Source organism: Pristiophorus japonicus, chromosome 1 (genome assembly GCF_044704955.1).
Source record: "Pristiophorus japonicus isolate sPriJap1 chromosome 1, sPriJap1.hap1, whole genome shotgun sequence".
Classification (NCBI taxonomy): Eukaryota; Metazoa; Chordata; class Chondrichthyes; family Pristiophoridae; genus Pristiophorus; species Pristiophorus japonicus.
In genome coordinates this window covers 19,273,237-19,293,867 of record NC_091977.1, presented here as the reverse complement: position 1 = coordinate 19,293,867, position 20,631 = coordinate 19,273,237, and the positions used below count along the sequence as shown (strand labels likewise).

General features: G+C 47.9%; 1 protein-coding gene across 1 annotated transcript in view; it reads left to right on the top strand.

Annotated features, from left to right (window-relative positions):
• Positions 1-20,631, top strand: part of LOC139262770 (probable ATP-dependent RNA helicase DDX60) — a 191,529-nt gene that overhangs the window by 144,253 nt on the left and 26,645 nt on the right. The window contains exon 31 of the mRNA XM_070877924.1: positions 3,435-3,576. Coding sequence (XP_070734025.1) covers positions 3,435-3,576 — 142 coding nt within the window. The remainder of the gene's footprint in view (positions 1-3,434; positions 3,577-20,631) is intronic.

Sequence of the window (20,631 nt, the reverse complement as noted above, 5' to 3'; positions counted from 1 at the left end):
CGAGGGGATTAAATGCAGTATCTCCAAATTTGCGGATGATACTAAGTTGGGTGGCAGTGTGAGCTGCGAGGAGGATGCTATTAGGCTGCAGAGTGACTTGGATAGGTTAGGTGAGTGGGCAAATGCATGGCAGATGAAGTATAATGTGGATAAATGTGAGGTTATCCACTTTGGTGGTAAAAACAGAGAGACAGACTATTATCTGAATGGTGACAGATTAGGAAAAGGGAAGGTGCAACGAGACCTGGGTGTCATGGTACATCAGTCATTGAAGGTTGGCATGCAGGTACAGCAGGCGGTTAAGAAAGCAAATGGCATGTTGGCCTTCATCGCGAGGGGATTTGAATACAGGGGCAGGGAGGTGTTGCTACAGTTGTACAGGGCCTTGGTGAGGCCACACCTGGAGTATTGTGTACAGTTTTGGTCTCCTAACTTGAGGAAGGACATTCTTGCTATTGAGGGAGTGCAGCGAAGGTTCACCAGACTGATTCCCGGGATGGCGGGACTGACCTATCAAGAAAGATTGGATCAACTGGGCTTGTATTCACTGGAGTTCAGAAGAATGAGAGGGGACCTCATAGAAACGTTTAAAATTCTGACGGGTTTAGACAGGTTAGATGCAGAAAGAATGTTCCCAATGTTGGGGAAGTCCAGAACCAGGGGTCACAGTCTGAGGATAAGGGGTAAGCCATTTAGGACCGAGATGAGGAGAAACTTCTTCACCCAGAGAGTGGTGAACCTGTGGAATTCTCTACCACAGAAAGTAGTTGAGGCCAATTCACTAAATATATTCAAAAGGGAGTTAGATGAAGTCCTTACTACTCGGGGGATCAAGGGTTATGGCGAGAAAGCAGGAAGGGGGTACTGAAGTTTCATGTTCAGCCATGAACTCATTGAATGGCGGTGCAGGCTAGAAGGGCTGAATGGCCTGCTCCTGCACCTATTTTCTATGTTTCTATGTTTCTATGTTTCTATTAGTGGAAACATTTTCTCTGCATCCACCTTGTCAAGCCCCCCATAATCTTATACGTTTCGATAAAATCACCTCTCATTCTTCTGAAATCCAATGAATAGAGGCCCAAACTACTCAACCTTTCCTCATAGGTCAACCCCCTCATCTCCGGAATCAACCTAGTGAACCTTCTCTGAACTGCCTCCAAACCAAGTATATCCTTTCATAAATATGGAAACAAAATTGCACATAGCACTCCAGGTGTGGCCTCACCAATTCCCGATATAACTGTAGCAAGACGTTCCTGCTTTTATACTCCATCCCTTTTGCAATAAAGGCCAAGTGTCCATTGGCCTTCCTGATCACTTGCTGTACCTGCTTACTATCCTTTCGTGTTTCATGCACCAATTTGTTATTCCTACACCTTCACACTTATTCCTCCCTGCATCCCTCTCCTTACTCCCTTCCTGCTGTCCTTGAGCCTCTCCCTTTCATCCTACTCCTCCCAACTTCCCCTCCCTCTATCCCCTTGACCCTACCCCTACCAGTCACCCTGGCCCCCTCCCCCTCACCACATCCTTTAAGCCTTCTTTGCCTGTTTAGAACTTATTCTTCATCAGTTTTTTTCTCCCCTCTCTCATGAAAGTATTGATCTCTTGCTGGGGCATCCTGTAGATCCCATGTCTATCGGACCTTGGCAATGAATGGGAGTTAGAGCCCGCATGTATTAAAGCACTATACCGTGGATCTTATCTGCACATGGTGGGCACTTGATTAGGTCATTTAAATGCACCAATCAGAAGATTAAAACTTTTTGGGGGCGAGGGGACTCTTGAATATCTGCAAATTCCCATTCTCCTCAGTGTGGATCCCGTCGAAAGTGAAGGTCCCATTTTATTGGGATAAAGAGGCATGGACAGAATCCCTTGGTAGACAGATGAGTGACGTGACCCAATCCATCCAGTAGTTCATATCCTGTGTCTCACTGCTTCCAGTCAGCTGAGACTCACCTCTAGGCCAGAAGGCTGTGGGTTCAAATCCCCATTTCCAGAGACTTGAGCACAACAAACAAGGCTGACACTCCCAGCACAGTGCTGAGGGAGTGCTGCACTGCTGGAGGTGACGTATTTCGGATGAGAGGTTAAACCAAGGCACCGTCTGTCCTCGGGTAAAAGATCCCATGGCACTATTTCGAAGAGGAGCAGGGTAGTTCTCCCTGGTGTCCTGGCCAATATTTATCCCTCAAACCACATCACTAAAATAGATTCTCTGGTCATTATCACATTGCTGTTTATGGGAGTTTGGCTGCTGCGTTTCCTATAATGACTACACTTCAAAATACCAAATTGTCTGTAAAGCCCTTTGGGATGTCCCGAGGTCACAATGAGTGCTATGTAAATGCAGATCAATCTTTCTTTTGCCTTTATTTAAAGGGAATTTTAACACTCAGATGTGAAATGTAGTTAATTTGTAAAAATAAAGAAAGTGAATATGTGAATATAGAAACATAGAAAATAGGTGCAGGAGTAGGCCATTCGGCCCTTCGAGCCTACACCACCATTCAATATGATCATGGCTGATCAGGCAACCTCAGTACCCCACCCCTGCCTTCTCTCCATACCCCCCGATCCCTTCAGCCGGAAGGGTCACATCTAACTCCCTTTTGAATATGTCCAATGAACTGGACTCAGCAACTTTCTGTGGCAGAAAATTCCACAGGATCACAACTTGGTGAAAAAGTTTCTCCTCATCTCGGTCCGATATGGCTTACCCCTTATCTTTAGACTGTGACCCCTAGTTCTGGACTTCCCCAACATTGGGAACATTCTTCCTGCATCTAACCTGTCCAGTCCTGTCAGAATTTTATACTTTTCTATGAGATCCCCTCTCATTCTTCTAAATTCCAGTGAGTATAAGCCTTGCTGATCCAGTCTCTCCTCATATTTCAGTCCTGCCATCCTGGGAATCAGTCTGATGAACCTTCGCTGTACTCCCTCAATAGCAAGAACGTCCTTCCTCAGATTAGGAGATCAAAACTGCACACAATACTCAAGGCGTGGTCTCATCAAGGCCCTGTACAACTTCAGCAAGAACTCCCTGCTCATATAATTAAATCCCCTCGCTATGAAGGCCAGCATGCTATTTGCTTTCTTTACTGCCTGCTGTACCTGCATGCCTACCTTCAATCACTGATATACCATGACACCCAGGTCTCGTTGCACCTCACTTTTTACTAATCTGTCACCATTCAGATAATAATCTGCCTTCCTGTTTTTGCTACCTCACATTTATCCACATTATACTGCATCTGCCATGCATTTGCCCATTCACCTAACCTGTCCAAGTCACCCTGCAGCCTCTTAGCATTCTCCTCGTAGCTCGCACTGCCACCCAGCTTCGTGTCATCTGCAAACTTGGAGATATTACATGCAATTCCTTCATCTAAATCATTAATATATTTTGTAATGATTGATCACTCTAGGGCTTTCTGAATCGTGAGGGTCAGCCCCAAGGATTCGCAGGTCTGGTGATGCATGAACATTATCATGAACCAGCCAACTTTGTTTTCATCCGGTTCTTGGTACAAGGACTACTGCACAAAGTCTGTCAACGTGTCGAACCACGTGAGTTAAACAGATTCGCCGGGAATTTCCCGGGAGGTGGGAGTGTACTTCCGATCGCCCGCACATGCTGGAAGGAAGGAAGAAAATATAAGAACATAAGAAATAGGAGCAAGATTTCAAACCCTTGAGCCTGCTCCACCATTCAATAGGATCATGTCAGATCTTCTACCTCAACTCCACTTTCCTGCATTATCCCCATATCCCTTGATTCCCTTAACATCCAAAAATCTATCAATCACTGTCTTGAATATACTCAACGACTGAGCCTCCACAGCCCTCTAGGTGAGAGAATGCCATAGTTTCACCACCCTCTGAGTGAAGAGATTTCTCCTCATCTCAGTAGACTGTGACTCCTGGTTCTAGATTCCCCAGCCAGGGGAAACATCCTCCCTGCAAGCTCCGTCAGAATTTTGTATGGTTCAATCATCTCTCATTCTTTTAAATTCCAGGGAATATAGGCCTAGTCCACTCAATACCTCCTCATAGGATAATCCCCCAATCCCAGGAATCAGTCTGGTGAATCTTCGTTGCACTCCCTCTGTGGCAAGTATATCCTTCCTTAGGTAAGGTGACCAAGACTGTGCACAATATTCCAAATGTGGTCTCACCAGGGCCTTATATATTTGCAGTAAGACATCTTTACTCTGAGAATGGGTTTGCAGCATGACTAGAATTGCTGAACCGAGGAAATATTCGCCCGCTATTCAAACAGTGCCATGGAATCTACAAGGTCCGCCTGGGCAGGCATTCAGATTAAAGTTTTATGCTAAAGACGCCACCTTCAGCAATGCAGCGCTCTCTCAGTATCAGCCTGGACTACATACTGATATGGTGGAGCAAGGACCCGAACCCACAACCTGTTGAGTCAGAGACAAGATTGCTAAGGATTGGGCCAAGCACGACTCAACATTGCAGCGGGAAATATTTCTTGGCATTGAAAGATAAAGATGATGCACAGTGCAGGATCATCATCATAGGCAGTCCCTCGGAATCGAGGAAGACTTGCTTCCACTCTTAGAATGAGTCCTTAGGTGGCTGAACAGTCCAATACGAGAACCACAGGCCCTGTCAAAGGTGGGACAGATAGTCGTTGAGGGTAAGGGAAGGTGGGACAGATTTGCGCACACTCTTTCCGTTGCCTGCGCTCGGTGCGCCTGTCCTCCCAGGGGATTTGTAGGATCTTGCGGAGACATCGTTGGTGGTATTTCTCCAGCGACTTGAGGTGTCTACTGTATATGGTCCATGTCTCTGAGCCATACAGGAGGGCAGGTATTACTACAGCCCTGTAGACCATGATCTTGGTGGTAGATTTGAGGGCTTGGTCTTCAAACACTCTTTTCGTCAGGCAGCCGAAGGCTGCACTGGAGGTGGTGTTGAATCGCCTCATCAATGTCTGCTCTTGTTGATAAGAGGCTCCCGAGGTATGGGAAATGGTCCACGTTGTCCAGGGCCGCGCCGTGGATCTTGATGACTGGGGGGGAGTGATGTGCGGCGAGGACAGGCTAGTGTAAGGCCCATGCTTTCGTACGCCTCAGTAACTACGTCGACTATGACCTGGAGTTCAGCCTCTGTAGGTGCGCTGACACAGGCATCATTCGCATACTGTAGCTCAACGACAGAGGTTGGGGTGGTCTTGGACCTGGTCTGGAGACGACGAAGGTTGAACAGCTTCCCACTGGTTCTGTAGTTTAGTTCCACTCCAGGGGGGAGCTTGTTGACTGTGAGGTGGAGCATGGCAGAGAGGAAGATTGAGAAGAGGGTTGGGGCGATGACGCAGCCCTGTTTGACCCCGGTCCGGACGTGGATTGGGTCTGTAATGGATCCGTTGGTAAGGATCACGGTCTGCATGTCATCGTGGAGCAGGCGAACTTTTGGGGGCATCCGAATCGTGACCATCTTTAAAAAAGGGGACAAGTCCGACTGCGGCAACTACAGAGGAATCTCCCTGCTATCAGCTACTGTCACTAGAATCCTCCTCAACCATTTTCTCCCCGTGGCCGAGCAGCTCCTCCTGGAGTCACGGTGCGGATTTTGTCCCCTCCGGGGCACAATGGACATGATTTTTGCAGCGCGACAGCTGCAGGAAAACTGCAGGGAACAGCCCCAGCCCTTATAAATGGCCGCCTTCGACCTTACAAAGGCCTCTGACACTGTCAACCGCGAGGGTCTATCGAGCGCCCTCCTCCGCTTCGGATGCCCCCAAAAGTTCGTCAAGTGCAGGATACGAACATGCTAGGATGACGGGCAGGAAAAGACTATCTGGTCCATCAATCCTGTCCCACATTCATGATGGCCGGAACATTCTGACCAAACACTTCTTATCCCTTTCCCCCCTCCCCACTGCCCATCCATGCAACCTCCTGGGAGAGAGGGGGAAAAGCCCACGGCTAAAAGGGAAAAAATGGGTCTGGAAAATGCCCCTCCAATGCCCTCCCCCCCCCTCAGGCGATGGAAACAAGTCCAGGGGATCACATCGACCAAGTGTTCTCTTACGACGTTTCCCTTGGATGTGATGTGACCTCCGCCCCAGGCAGGAACCGCTCCCGCTTGAAGGCGGACAGAGAGGCAGCTTCCACCTCACCAGCCGGCAAAGCATTACAGTAGCTCACTGCTCTCCGGGAAAGTTTGCCGAATAGATCTACAACGATACAACCAGGCAAATTTAGCGAGCCCAACGTAGAACTGTCTGGCTCCGCACTTGCTTTAAAAAAAAAGCTGCCCACCTCTTAGCATCGTCCAGTTCTGGTGAAAGATCACCGGCCTGCAATGGGAATGAACCTGCTGCCACACAGGGCTTCACTTTCCGATCCAGCCCTGCCAGCTTTGCCCGTTTATTTTAAAGGATGCCAAGCGGTGCCAGCTGTACATCGGGCACTCGGACCTGTGCAGACTCGTTCCGTCATGTGCTGCCGCCACACAAAGTTTCACATTCAACGTGAATCACTGCGGATGCTGGAAACCTGAAGTAAATCATAAAATCATAGAATCTTACATAGAAACATAGAAACATAGAAAATAGGTGCAGGAGCAGGCCATTCAGCCCTTCTAGCCTGCACCGCCATTCAATGAGTTCATGGCTGAACATGAAACTTCAGTACCCCATTCCTGCTTTCTCGCCATAACCCTTGATCCCCCGAGTAGTAAGGACTTCATCTAACTCCCTTTTGAATATATTTAGTGAATTGGCCTCAACTACTTTCTGTGGTAGAGAATTCCACAGGTTCACCACTCTCTGGGTGAAGAAGTTTCTCCTCATCTCGGTCCTAAATGGCTTACCCCTTATCCTCAGACTGTGACCCCTGGTTCTGGACTTCCCCAACATTGGGAACATTCTTTCTGCATCTAACCTGTCTAAACCCGTCAGAATTTTAAACGTTTCTATGAGGTCCCCTCTCATTCTTCTGAACTCCAGTGAATACAAGCCCAGTTGATCCAATCTTTCTTGATAGGTCAGTCCCGCCATCCCGGGAATCAGTCTGGTGAACCTTCGCTGCACTCCCTCAATAGCAAGAATGTCCTTCCTCAAGTTAGGAGACCAAAACTGTACACAATACTCCAGGTGTGGCCTCACCAAGGCCCTGTACAACTGTAGCAACACCTCCCTGCCCCTGTATTCAAATCCCCTCGCTATGAAGGCCAACATGCCATTTGCTTTCTTAACCGCCTGCTGTACCTGCATGCCAACCTTCAATGACTGATGTACCATGACACCCAGGTCTCGTTGCACCTTCCCTTTTCCTAATCTGTCACCATTCAGATAATAGTCTGTCTCTCTGTTTTTACCACCAAAGTGGATAACCTCACATTTATCCACATTATACTTCATCTGCCATGCATTTGCCCACTCACCTAACCTATCCAAGTCACTCTGCAGCCTCATAGCATCCTCCTCGCAGCTCACACTGCCACCCAACTTAGTATCATCCGCAAATTTGGAGATACTGCATTTAATCCCCTCGTCTAAATCATTAATGTACAATGTAAACAGCTGGGGCCCCAGCACAGAACCTTGCGGCACTCCACTAGTCACTGCCTGCCATTCTGAAAAGTACCCGTTTACTCCTACTCTTTGCTTCCTGTCTGACAACCAGTTCTCAATCCACGTCAGCACACTACCCCCAATCCCATGTGCTTTAACTTTGCACATTAATCTCTTGTGTGGGACCTTGTCGAAAGCCTTCTGAAAGTCCAAATATACCACATCAACTGGTTCTCCTTTGTCCACTTTACTGGAAACATCCTCAAAAAATTCCAGAAGATTTGTCAAGCATGATTTCCCTTTCACAAATCCATGCTGACTTGGACCTATCATGTCACCATTTTCCAGATGCACTGCTATGACATCCTTAATAATTGATTCCATCATTTTACCCACTACCGATGTCAGGCTGACCAGTCTATAATTCCCTGTTTTCTCTCTCCCTCCTTTTTTAAAAAGTGGGGTTACATTGGCTACCCTCCACTCCATAGGAACTGATCCAGAGTCAATGGAATGTTGGAAAATGACTGTCAATGCATCCGCTATTTCCAAGGCCACCTCCTTAAGTACTCTAGGATGCAGTCCATCAGGCCCTGGGGATTTATCGGCCTTCAATCCCATCAATTTCCCCAACACAATTTCCCGACTAATAAAGATTTCCCTCAGTTCCCCTTCCTTACTAGACCCTCTGACCCCTTTTATATCCGGAAGGTTGTTTGTATCCTCCTTAGTGAATACCGAACCAAAGTACTTGTTCAATTGGTCCGCCATTTCTTTGTTCCCCGTTATGACTTCCCCTGATTCTGACTGCAGGGGACCTACGTTTGTCTTCACCAACCTTTTTCTCTTTACATACCTATAGAAACTTTTGCAATCCGCCTTAATGTTCCCTGCAAGCTTCTTCTCGTACTCCATTTTCCCTGTCCTAATCAAACCCTTTGTCCTCCTCTGCTGAGTTCTAAATTTCTCCCAGTCCCCAGGTTCGCTGCTATTTCTGGCCAATTTGTATGCCACTTCCTTGGCTTTAATACTATCCCTGATTTCCCTAGATAGCCACGGTTGAGCCACCTTCCCCTTTTTATTTTTACGCCAGACAGGAATGTACAATTGTTGTACTTCATCCATGCGGTCTCTAAATGTCTGCCATTGCCCATCCACAGTCAACCCCCTAAGTATCATTCGCCAATCTATCCTAGCCAATTCACGCCTCATATCTTCAAAGTTACCCTTCTTTAAGTTCTGGATCATGGTCTCTGAAATTACTGTTTCATTCTCCATCCTAATGCAGAATTCCACCATATTATGGTCACTCTTCCCCAAGGGGCCTCGCACAATGAGATTGCTAATTAATCCTTTCTCATTACACAACACCCAGTCTAAGATGGCCTCCCCCCTAGTTGGTTCCTCAACATATTGGTCTAGAAAACCATCCCTTATGCACTCCAGGAAATCCTCCTCCACCGTATTGCTTCCAGTTTGGCTAGCCCAATCTATGTGCATATTAAAGTCACCCATTATAACTGCTACACCTTTATTGCATGCACCCCTAATTTCCTGTTTGATGCCCTCCCCAACATCCCTATTACTGTTTGGAGGACAGCACAGACGGAGCCCATTCAGCCCATCGTTCCTGTGCCGGCTCTCTGAGAGCGATCCATTTCGTCCCACTCCCCCTGCCCTTTCCCCCAGAGCCCTGCAATATTTTCCTTTTCAAGTAGATATCAAATTCCCTTTTTGAAGTTAGTATTGAATCTGCTTCCATCGCCCTGTCAAGCAGTGAATTCCCAATCACAACAACTCACTGCGCCTAAAAATTTCTCCTCTTCTCCCCTCTTTAGCCAATTATCTCCAATCTGTGTCCTTTGGTTACTGACCCTACTGCCAGTGGAAGCAATTTCTCCCCATCTACTCTATTAAAATCCAATATCATTGTGAACACCTCTGTTAAATTTCCCCTTCGCCTTCTCTGCTCTAAAGAGAACAATCCCAGCTTTTCCAGTCTCTCTGTTTAACTGAAGTCGCTCTTCCCTGGCACCATTCTAGTAAATCTCCTCTGCACCCTCGCTAAGGCCTTGACACAATTCCTAAAGTGCCGTGGCCAGAATTGGACAATGCGCTCCAGCTCAGGCCTAACCAGTGATTTATAAAGGTTCATCATAACTTCGTTGCGGTTAGACTCGCTGCCTCTATTTATAAAGGCCAGGATCCCGTCTGCTGGAAACACACGGCAGGTCAGGCAAAGCATCGGAAGGTTTCAGGTCGATGACCTTTCATCAGAAGTGCAAGAAGTTCCGAAAGTGGCTGTACAAGCCCAAGGTGAGTGCAGAGCTCCGTGCCCTAGCACACACACACACACACACATACACACTGTGACTCAAAAGCACATGTGGACGTGTTAAAAGATCAACTGCTCTCAAGCAAATGCAGTGCCAGGGAGTTGGGTGCCCGAAGTTTACCTGATTGTCTTGTTGTTTAAAATGAAAAAGGGAATGGCTTGATAGATGGAAAGATAAACGCTAACAGTGCAGTTGATCTTTTAACCCGTCCACATGTGCTTTTGAGTCACAGTGTGTATGTGTGTGTGTGTGTGTGTGTGTGTGTGTGTGTGTGTGTGCTAGGGCACGGAGCTCTGCACTCACCTTGGGCTTGTACAGCCACTTTTGGAACCTGTTCATGTTTCTAGCTGCTGCTGCTAGGCTCTCGCGCCCCGGGCACACCGCCGCTGTCCTGTCCTGTCCTGGCACCCCAAGGGGGCCCGCTATCAACCGATCGACAGCCCCGGCCACACACCGCTTTTCCCCCTTCTCACTCCTCCCGGTGAGCAGGCGCTATCTCTTCTGGCCATCTCTCACTTTGCTGACAGGAAAGTTCTTGTGTCCTTACACACGACTGTAAATCACACGAGGCACATTCTGGAGACAAGGTCACTCTGTGACCTGTCCCTTCATTCACAGGACCAAGGAGTGATGACCCTGCGTGGGACCTTCCCTTATATACCTGGATGACCAGGTGAGGAGTGTCTCCCACAACTTCTCTTCTTCTCCCAGAGGGTTGTGAATCTGTGGAATTCTTTGCCCAAGGAAGCAGTTGAGGCTAGCTCATTGAATGTATTCAAGTCACAGATAGATAGATTTTTAGCCAATAAGGAAATTAAGGGTTATGGGGAGCGGACGGGTAAGTGGAGCTGAGTCCACGGCCAGATCAGCCATGATCTTGTTGAATGGCGGAACAGGCTCGAGGGGCAAGATGGCCTACTCCTGTTCCTAATTCTTATGTTCTTATGTAAGTTCACCCCCTGTGGTCAAGGTGTGCATTACTTAGGTGTATACAGTGTACAGTGTTGTCACATGAAGGTTACAGTTACATGATGGTTACAAACATGACATCACCTCCCCCCCCAACGTCTTTGGGTCAAAGATTGAGTCTTTCAGGTGGTCGACGCTCTCTCGTGTGGAGCGCCGCAGTTGGGGCTCTGGTTATTGAGCCTTGGCATGCTTCTCTGTCACCGATGGTGATTCCGGCTCGTCTGGGCTGACTGCAGGGACTGTGCATGCTGCTGAACGTTCTTGTTGCTCGTTCACTGGCGGTGGTGTGGGCAGTATCTCATGGTCTTCCTCAGGTTCCTCAGTGTCCATGCTGAACCTTTTTTATACTTGGTCCAGATACTTGTGGCATATCTGTCCATTGTTAAGTCTGACCACTATGACCCTATTCCCCTCTTTACCAATTACAGTACCCTCAAGCCACTTGGGCCCCAAAGTGTGATTAAGAACAAATACAGGGTCATCTTTCTATACATCTCCCCTTGGAGTTGCGGCCATGGCACTCACTTTGGGACTGGCGCTTGCCCTCAACAATGTCTGACAGGACTGGATGAACGAGGGACAGCCGAGTTTTAAGTGTACGTTTCATGAGTAGTTCTGCTGGTGGACTCCCGTGTGCGAATGCGGTCGGGACCTGTAGGCCAGCAGGAGGCGCGATAGGTGGCATTGAAGGGAGGGTCCTTGAATCCGGAGCATGCCTTGTTTTATGATTTGGACCCACACGTTCTGCCTGGCCATTGGAAGCCGGCTTGAATGGTGCTGTCCTGACATGTTTGATGCCATTACCCATCATGAACTCCCGAAATTCATAGCTAGAGAAGCACGGGCCATTGTCGCTAATCAGGATGTCCGGCAAGCCATGGGTCGCAAAGACCACACGCAGACTCTCCACTGTGGTGGATGTCGTGCACGAATTCAATATGATGCACCCGAGTACGCATCAACGACAATGAGGAACATTTTTCCCATGAACGGGCCCGCGTAGTCTACGTGAATACGTGACCATGGCCTGGTGGGCCAGGGCCACAGGCTGAGTGGGGCCTTCCTGGGGGCGTTGCCCAGCTGGGCACACGTCGTGTACCTGCGAACACAGTGTTCCAGGTCTGAGTCAATTCCCGGCCACCATACATGTGACCAGGCAATGGCCTTCATTAGTACAATGCCTGGGTGCTCGCTGTGGAGTTCAGAGAAACATAGAAACATAGAAAATAGGTGCAGGAGCAGGCCATTCAGCCCTTCTAGCCTGCACCGCCATTCAATGAGTTCATGGCTGAACATGAAACTTCAGTACCCCCTTCCTGCTTCAGTACCCCTTGATCCCCCGAGCAGTAAGGACTTCATCTAACTCCCTTTTGAATATATTTAGTGAATTGGCCTCAACTACTTTCTGTGGTAGAGAATTCCACAGGTTCACCACTCTCTGGGTGAAGAGGTTTCTCCTTATCTCGGTCCTAAATGGCTTACCCCTTATCCTTAGACTGTGACCCCTGGTTCTGGACTTCCCCAACATTGAGAACATTCTTCCTGCATCCAACCTGTCCAAACCCGTCAGAATTTTAAACGTTTCTATGAGGTCCCCTCTCACTCTTCTGAACTCCAGTGAATACAAGCCCAGTTGATCCAGTCTTTCTTGATAGGTCAGTCCCACCATCCCGGGAATCAGTCTGGTGAATCTTCGCTGCACTCCCTCAATAGCAAGAATGTCCTTCCTCAAGTTAGGAGACCAAAACTGTGCACAATACTCCAGGTGTCGCCTCACCAAGGCCCTGTACAACTGTGGCAACACCTCCCTGCCCCAGTACTCAAATCCCCTCGCTATGAAGGCCAACATGCCATTTGCTTTCTTAACCGCCTGCTGTACCTGCATGCCAACTGATGTACCATGACACCCAGGTCTCGTTGCACCTTCCTTTTTCCTAATCTGTCACCATTCAGATAATAGTCTGTCTTTCTGTTTTTACCACCAAAGTGGATAACCTCACATTTATCCACATTATACTTCATCTGCCACGCATTTGCCCACTCACCTAACCTATCCAAGTCACTCTGCAGCCTCATAGCATCCTCCTCGCAGCTCACACTGCCACCCAACTTAGTGTCATCCGCAAATTTGGAGATACTACATTTAATCCCCTCGTTTAAATCATTAATGTACAATGTAAACAGCTGGGGCCCCAGCACAGAACCCTGAGGTACCCCACTAGTCACTGCCTGCCATTCCGAAAAGTACCCATTTACTCCTACTCTTTGCTTCCTGTCTGACAACCAGTTCTCAATCCACGTCAGCACACTACCCCCAATCCCATGTGCTTTAACTTTGCACATTAATCTCCTGTGTGGGACCTTGTCGAAAGCCTTCTGAAAGTCCAAATACACCACATCAACTGGTACTCCTTTGTCCACTTTATTGGAAACATCCTCAAAAAATTCCAGAAGATTTGTCAAGCATGATCTCCCTTTCACAAATCCATGCTGACTTGGACCTATCATGTCACCATTTTCCAAATGCTCTGCTATGACGTCCTTAATAATTGATTCCATCGTTTTACCCACTACTGAGGTCAGGCTGACCGGTCTATAATTCCCTGCTTTCTCTCTCCCTCCTTTTTTAAAAAGTGGGGTTACATTGGCTACCCTCCACTCGATAGGAACTGATCCAGAGTCAATGGAATGTTGGAAAATGTCTGTCAATGTATCCGCTATTTCCAAGGCCACCTCCTTAAGTACTCTGGGATGCAGTCCATCAGGCCCTGGGGATTTATCGGCCTTCAATCCCATCAATTTCCCCAACACAATTTCCCGACTAATAAAGATTTCCCTCAGTTCCTCCTCCTTACTAGACCCTCTGACCCCTTTTATATCCGGAAAGTTGTTTGTGTCCTCCTCAGTGAATACTGAACCAAAGTACTTGTTCAATTGGTCTGCCATTTCTTTGTTCCCCGTTATGACTTCCCCTGATTCTGACTGCAGGGGACCTACGTTTGTCTTTACTAACCTTTTTCTCTTTACATACCTATAGAAACTTTTGCAATCCGCCTTAATGTTCCCTGCAAGCTTCTTCTCGTACTCTATTTTCCCTGCCCTAATCAAACCCTTTGTCCTCCTCTGCTGAGTTCTAAATTTCTCCCAGTCCCCGGGTTCGCTGCTATTTCTGGCCAATTTGTATGCCACTTCCTTGGCTTTAATACTATCCCTGATTTCCCTTGATAGCCACGGTTGAGCCAGCTTCCCTTTTTTATTTTTACGCCAGACAGGAATGTACAATTGTTGTAATTCATCCATGCGGTCTCTAAATGTCTGCCATTGCCCATCCACAGTCAACCCCTTAAGTATCATTAGCCAATCTATCTTAGCCAATTCATGCCTCATACCTTCAAAGTTACCCTTCTTTAAGTTCTGGACCATGGTCTCTGAATTAACTGTTTCATTCTCCATCCTAATGCAGAATTCCACCATATTATGGTCACTCTTCCCCAAGGGGCCTCGCACAATGAGATTGCTAATTAATCCTCTCTCATTACACAACACCCAGTCTAAGATGGCCTCCCCCCTAGTTGGTTCCTCGACATATTGGTCTAGAAAACCATCCCTTATGCACTCCAGGAAATCCTCCTCCACCGTATTGCTTCCAGTTTGGCTAGCCCAATCTATGTGCATATTAAAGTCACCCATTATAACTGCTGCACCTTTATTGCATGTAGCCCTAATTTCCTGTTTGATGCCCTCCCCAACATCACTACTACTGTTTGGAGGTCTGTACACAACTCCCACTAACGATTTTTGCCCTTTAGTGTTCTGCAGCTCTACCCATATAGATTCCACATCATCCAAGCTAATGTCTTTCCTAACTATTGCATTAATCTCCTCTTTAACCAGCAATGCTACCCCACCTCCTTTTCCTTTTATTCTATCCTTCCTGAACGTTGAATACCCCTGGATGTTGAGTTCCCAGCCCTGATCATCCTGGAGCCACGTCTCCGTAATCCCAATCACATCATATTTGTTTACATCTATTTGCACAGTTAATTCATCCACCTTATTGCGGATACTCCTTGCATTAAGACACAAAGCCTTCAGGCTTGCTTTTTTAACACCCTTTGTCCTTTTAGAATTTTGCTGTACAGTGGCCCTTTTTGTTCTTTGCCTTGGGTTTCTCTGCCCTCCACTTTTCCTCATCTCCTTTCTGTCTTTTGCTTTTGCCTCATTTTTGTCTCCCTCTGTCTCCCTGCATAGGTTCCCATCCCCCTGCAATATTAGTTTAACTCCTCCCCAACAGCACTAGCAAACACTCCCCCTAGGACATTGGTTCTGGTCCTGCCCAGATGCAGACCGTCCGGTTTGTACTGGTCCCACCTCCCCCAGAACCGGTTCCAATGCCCCAAGAATTTGAATCCCTCCCTGCTGCACCACTGCTCAAGCCATGTATTCATCTGCGCTATCCTGCGATTCCTACTCTGACTAGCACGTGGCACTGGTAGCAATCCCGAGATTACTACTTTTGAGGTCCTACTTTTTAATTTAGCTCCTAGCTCCTTAAATTCTTTTCGTAGGACCTCATCCCTTTTTTTACCGATGTCGTTGGTACCAATGTGCACCACGACAACTGGCTGTTCTCCCTCCCATTTCAGAATGTCCTGCACCCGCTCCGAGACATCCTTGACCCTTGCACCAGGGAGGCAACATACCATCCTGGAGTCTCGGTTGCGTCCGCAGAAACGCCTATCTATTCCCCTCACCATCGAATCCCCTATCACTATCGCGCTCCCAATCTTTTTCCTGCCCTCCTGTGCAGCAGAGCCACCTATGGTGCCATGAACTTGGCTGCTGCTGCCCTCCCCTGATGAGTCATCCTCCCCAACAGTACTCAAAGCAGTGTATCTGTTTTGCAGGGGGATGACCACAGGGGACCCCTGCACTATCTTTCTTGCACTGCTCTTCCTGCTGGTCTTCCATTCCCTATCTGGCTGTGGACCCTTCTCCTGCGGTAAGACCAACTCACTACACGTGATACTCACGTCATTCTCAGCATTGTGGATGCTCCAGAGTGAATCCACCCTCAGCTCCAATTCCGCAACGTGGACCGTCAAGAGCTCGAGGCAGATACACTTCCCACACACGTAGCGCCCAGGGACACCGGAAGTGTCCCCGAGTTCCCACATGGTTCAGGAGGAGCATATCACGTGACCGAGCTCTCCTGCCATGTCTTAACCTTAGATACCCTTAAATTGGTAATAACAATGTTACAGTTCACTTACTGATATAAAAAATAAAAGAAAAGCTACTCACCAATCACCAGCCAATCACTTACCCCATTGGCTGTGACGTCACTTTTTGATTACTTTCTACTTCTATTTTGCTTTCTCTCCCGCTGTAGCTGCACCGGTACGCTGGCTCTCGATCTCCCACTGGGCCTTGAAAGGCCGCTCCCCTCTCACCAACTGCCGCTGGCTCTCGATCTCCCGCTGGGCCTTTATAGGCCGCTCCCCTCTCACCAACTGCCGCTGGCTCTCGATCTCCCGCTGGGCCTTTTATAGGCCGCTCCCCTCTCACCAACTGCCGCTGGCTCTCGATCTCCCGCTGGCCTTTTTATAGGCCGCTCCCCTCTCGCCAACTGCCGCTGACCCTCGAGCTCCCGCTGGGCCTTTATAGGCCGCTCCGACACTGCTCCCACCTCTCACCAACTGCCGCTGGCTCTCGATCTCCCGCTTGGCTTTTTATAGGTCGCTCCCCTCTCACAAACTGCCGCTGGCTCTCGATCTCCCGCTGGGCTTTTGATAGGTCGCTCCCCTCTCACCAACTGCCGCTGGCTCTCGATCTCCCGCTGGGCTTTTGATAGGTCGCTCCCCTCTCACCAACTGCCGCTGGCTCTCGATCTCCCGATGGGCTTTTTTGATGAATTCCCTGATGAATACCTCCCTGCCCCGCTGGGGTATGACTACCCGGCTGCCCCATAGTAGCAGTCGGCTTGGATGGAGAGCTCATCCATCTGTATGAAAAAACAGGATGACCCCCTCAGGGCATACTCCGTGTGCGGGCGCCCAATCCCCAGTCAGAACACATTTCTTAATCAAGGATAGGAGCGGATCTCTGTTGGTCCAGATTTTGATCTGGACGGTCTGCACCTGGGCAGAATCGGAACCAATGTCCTCGGGGGAGTGTTTGCTAGTGCTGTTGGGGAGGAGTTAAACTAATATGGCAGGGGGATGGGAACCAATGCAGGGTGATAGAGGGAAACAAAAAGGAGGCAAAAACAAAAGACAGAAAGGAGATGAGGAAAAGTGGAGGGCAGAGAAACCCAAGGCAAAGAACAAAAAGGGCCATTGTACAGCAAAATTCTAAAAGGACAGAGGGTGTTAAAAAAACAAGCCTAAAGGCTTTGTGTCTTAATGCAAGGAGTATCCGCAATAAGGTGGATGAATTAACTGTGCAAATAGATGTTAACAAATATGATGTGATTGGGATTACGGAGACGTGGCTCCAGGATGAGCAGGGCTGGGAACTCAACATCCAGGGGTATTCAACATTCAGGAAAGATAGAATAAAAGGAAAAGGAGGTGGAGTAGCATTGCTGGTTAAGGAGGAGATTAAGGCAATAGTTAGGAAGTACATTAGCTTGGATGATGTGGAATCTATATGGGTAGAGCTGCAGAACACCAAAGGGCAAAAAACGTTAGTGGGAGTTGTGTACAGACCTCCAAACAGTAGTAGTGATGTTGGGGAGGGCATCAAACAGGAAATTAGGGGTGCGTGCAATAAAGGTGCAGCAGTTATAATGGGTGACTTTAATATGCACATAGATTGGGCTAACCAAACTGGAAGCAATACGGTGGAGGAGGATTTTCTGGAGTGCATAAGGGATGGTTTTTTAGACCAATATGTCGAGGAACCAACTAGGGGGGAGGCCATCTTAGACTGGGTATTATGTAATGAGAAAGGATTAATTAGCAATCTCGTTGTGCGAGGCCCCTTGGGGAAGAGTGACCATAATATGGTGGAATTCTGCATTAGGATGGAGAATGAAACAGTTAATTCAGAGACCATGGTCCAGAACTTAAAGAAGGCTAACTTTGAAGGTATGAGGCGTGAATTGGCTGAGATGGATTGGCGAATGATACTTAAGGGGTTGACTGTGGATGGGCAATGGCAGACATTTAGAGACCGCATGGATGAACTACAACAATTGTACATTCCTGTCTGGAATAGAAATAAAAAAGGGAAGGTGGCTCAACCGTGGCTATCAAGGGAAATCAGGGATAGTATTAAAGCCAAGGAAGTGGCATACAAATTGGCCAGAAATAGCAGCGAACCTGGGGACTGGGAGAAATTTAGAACTCAGCAGAGGAGGACAAAGGGTTTTATTAGGGCAGGGAAAATGGAGTATGAGAAGAAGCTTGCAGGGAACATTAAGACGGATTGCAAAAGTTTCTATAGATATGTAAAGAGAAAAAGGTTAGTAAAGACAAATGTAGGTCCCCTGCAGTCAGAATCAGGGGAAGTCATAACGGGGAACAAAGAAATGGCGGACCAATTGAACAAGTACTTTGGTTCGGTATTCACGAAGGAGGACACGAACAACCTTCCGATTATAAAAGGGGTCGGGGGGTCTAGTAAGGAGGAGGAACTGAGGGAAATCCTTATTAGACGGGAAATTGTGTTGGGGAAATTGATGGGATTGAAGGCCGATAAATCCCCAGGGCCTGATGGACTGCATCCCAGAGTACTTAAGGAGGTGGCCTTGGAAATAGTGGATGCGTTGACAGTCATTTTCCAACATTCCATTGACTCTGGATCAGTTCCTATGGAGTGGAGGGTAGCCAATGTAACCCCACTTTTTAAAAAAGGAGGGAGAGAGAAAACAGGGAATTATAGACCGGTCAGCCTGACCTCAGTAGTGGGTAAAATGATGGAATCAATTATTAAGGATGTCATAGCAGTGCATTTGGAAAGAGGTGACATGATAGGTCCAAGTCAGCATGGATTTGTGAAAGGGAAATCATGCTTGACAAATCTTCTGGAATTTTTTGAGGATGTTTCCAGTAGAGTGGATAAGGGAGAACCAGTTGATGTGGTATATTTGGACTTTCAGAAGGCGTTCGACAAGGTCCCACACAAGAGATTGATGTGCAAAGTTAGAGCACATGGGATTGGGGGTAGTGTACTGACATGGATTGAGAACTGGTTGTCAGACAGGAAGCAAAGAGTAGGAGTAAATGGGGACTTTTCAGAATGGCAGGCAGTGACTAGTGGGGTACCGCAAGGTTCTGTGCTGGGGCCCCAGCTGTTTACACTGTACATTAATGATTTAGATGAGGGGATTAAATGTAGTATCTCCAAATTTGCGGATGACACTAAGTTGGGTGGCAGTGTGAGCTGCGAGGAGGATGCTGTGAGGCTGCAGAGCGACTTGGATAGGTTAGGTGAGTGGGCAAATGCATGGCAGATGAAGTATAATGTGGATAAATGTGAGGTTATCCACTTTGGTGGTAAAAACAGAGAGACAGACTATTATCTGAATGGTGACAGATTAGGAAAAGGGGAGGTGCAAAGAGACCTGGGTGTCATGGTACATCAGTCATTGAAGGTTGGCATGCAGGTGCAGCAGGCGGTTAAGAAAGCAAATGGCATGTTGGCCTTCATAGCAAGGGGATTTGAGTACAGGGGCAGGGAGGTGTTGCTACAGTTGTATAGGGCATTGGTGAGGCCACACCTGGAGTATTGTGTACAGTTTTGGTCTCCTAACCTGAGGAAGGACATTCTTGCTATTGAGGGAGTGCAGCGAAGGTTCACCAGACTGATTCCCGGGATGGCGGGACTGACCTATCAAGAAAGACTGGATCAACTGGGCTTGTATTCACTGGAGTTCAGAAGAATGAGAGGGGACCTCATAGAAACATATAAAATTCTGACGGGGTTAGACAGGTTAGATGCAGGAAGAATGTTCCCAATGTTGGGGAAGTCCAGAACCAGGGGTCACAGTCTAAGGATAAGGGGTAAGCCATTTAGGACCGAGATGCGGAGGAACTTCTTCACCCAGAGAGTGGTGAACCTGTGGAATTCTCTACCACAGAAAGTTGTTGAGGCCAATTCACTAAATATATTCAAAAAGGAGTTAGATGAGGTCCTTACTGCTAGGGGGATCAAGGGGTATGGCGAGAAAGCAGGAATGGGGTACTGAAGTTGAATGTTCAGCCATGAACTCATTGAATGGCGGTGCAGGCTAGAAGGGCCGAATGGCCTACTCCTGCACCTATTTTCTATGTTTCTATGTTTCTATGTTTCTATGTTTCTATGTTTCTATGATGGGGGAGCCTGCGCTGTCAAAGGTATCGACAGCCATGACCATCTCGGTGCTTTGCTCCGCTGCCCCCTCGGTGATGGCCAGTGAAGCCTGCTGAACGCGTCAGCGCATTTTTGGTGCCTGGCCGGTGCCGTATGGTGTAGTCATACACAGCCAGCGTGAGAGCCCATCGCTGTAAGCGAGCTGACGCATTGGCATTGACAGCTTTGCTTGAGGAAGGACATTCTTGTTATTGAGGGAGTGCAGCGAAGATTCACCAGACTGATTCCCAGGATGGTGGGACTGACCTATCAAGAAAGACTGGATCAACTGGGCTTGTATTCACTGGAGTTCAGAAGAATGAGAGGGGACCTCATAGAAACGTTTAAAATTCTGACGGGTTTAGACAGGTTAGATGCAGGAAGATTGTTCCCAATGTTGGGGAAGTCCAGAACCAGGGGTCACAGTCTGAGGAT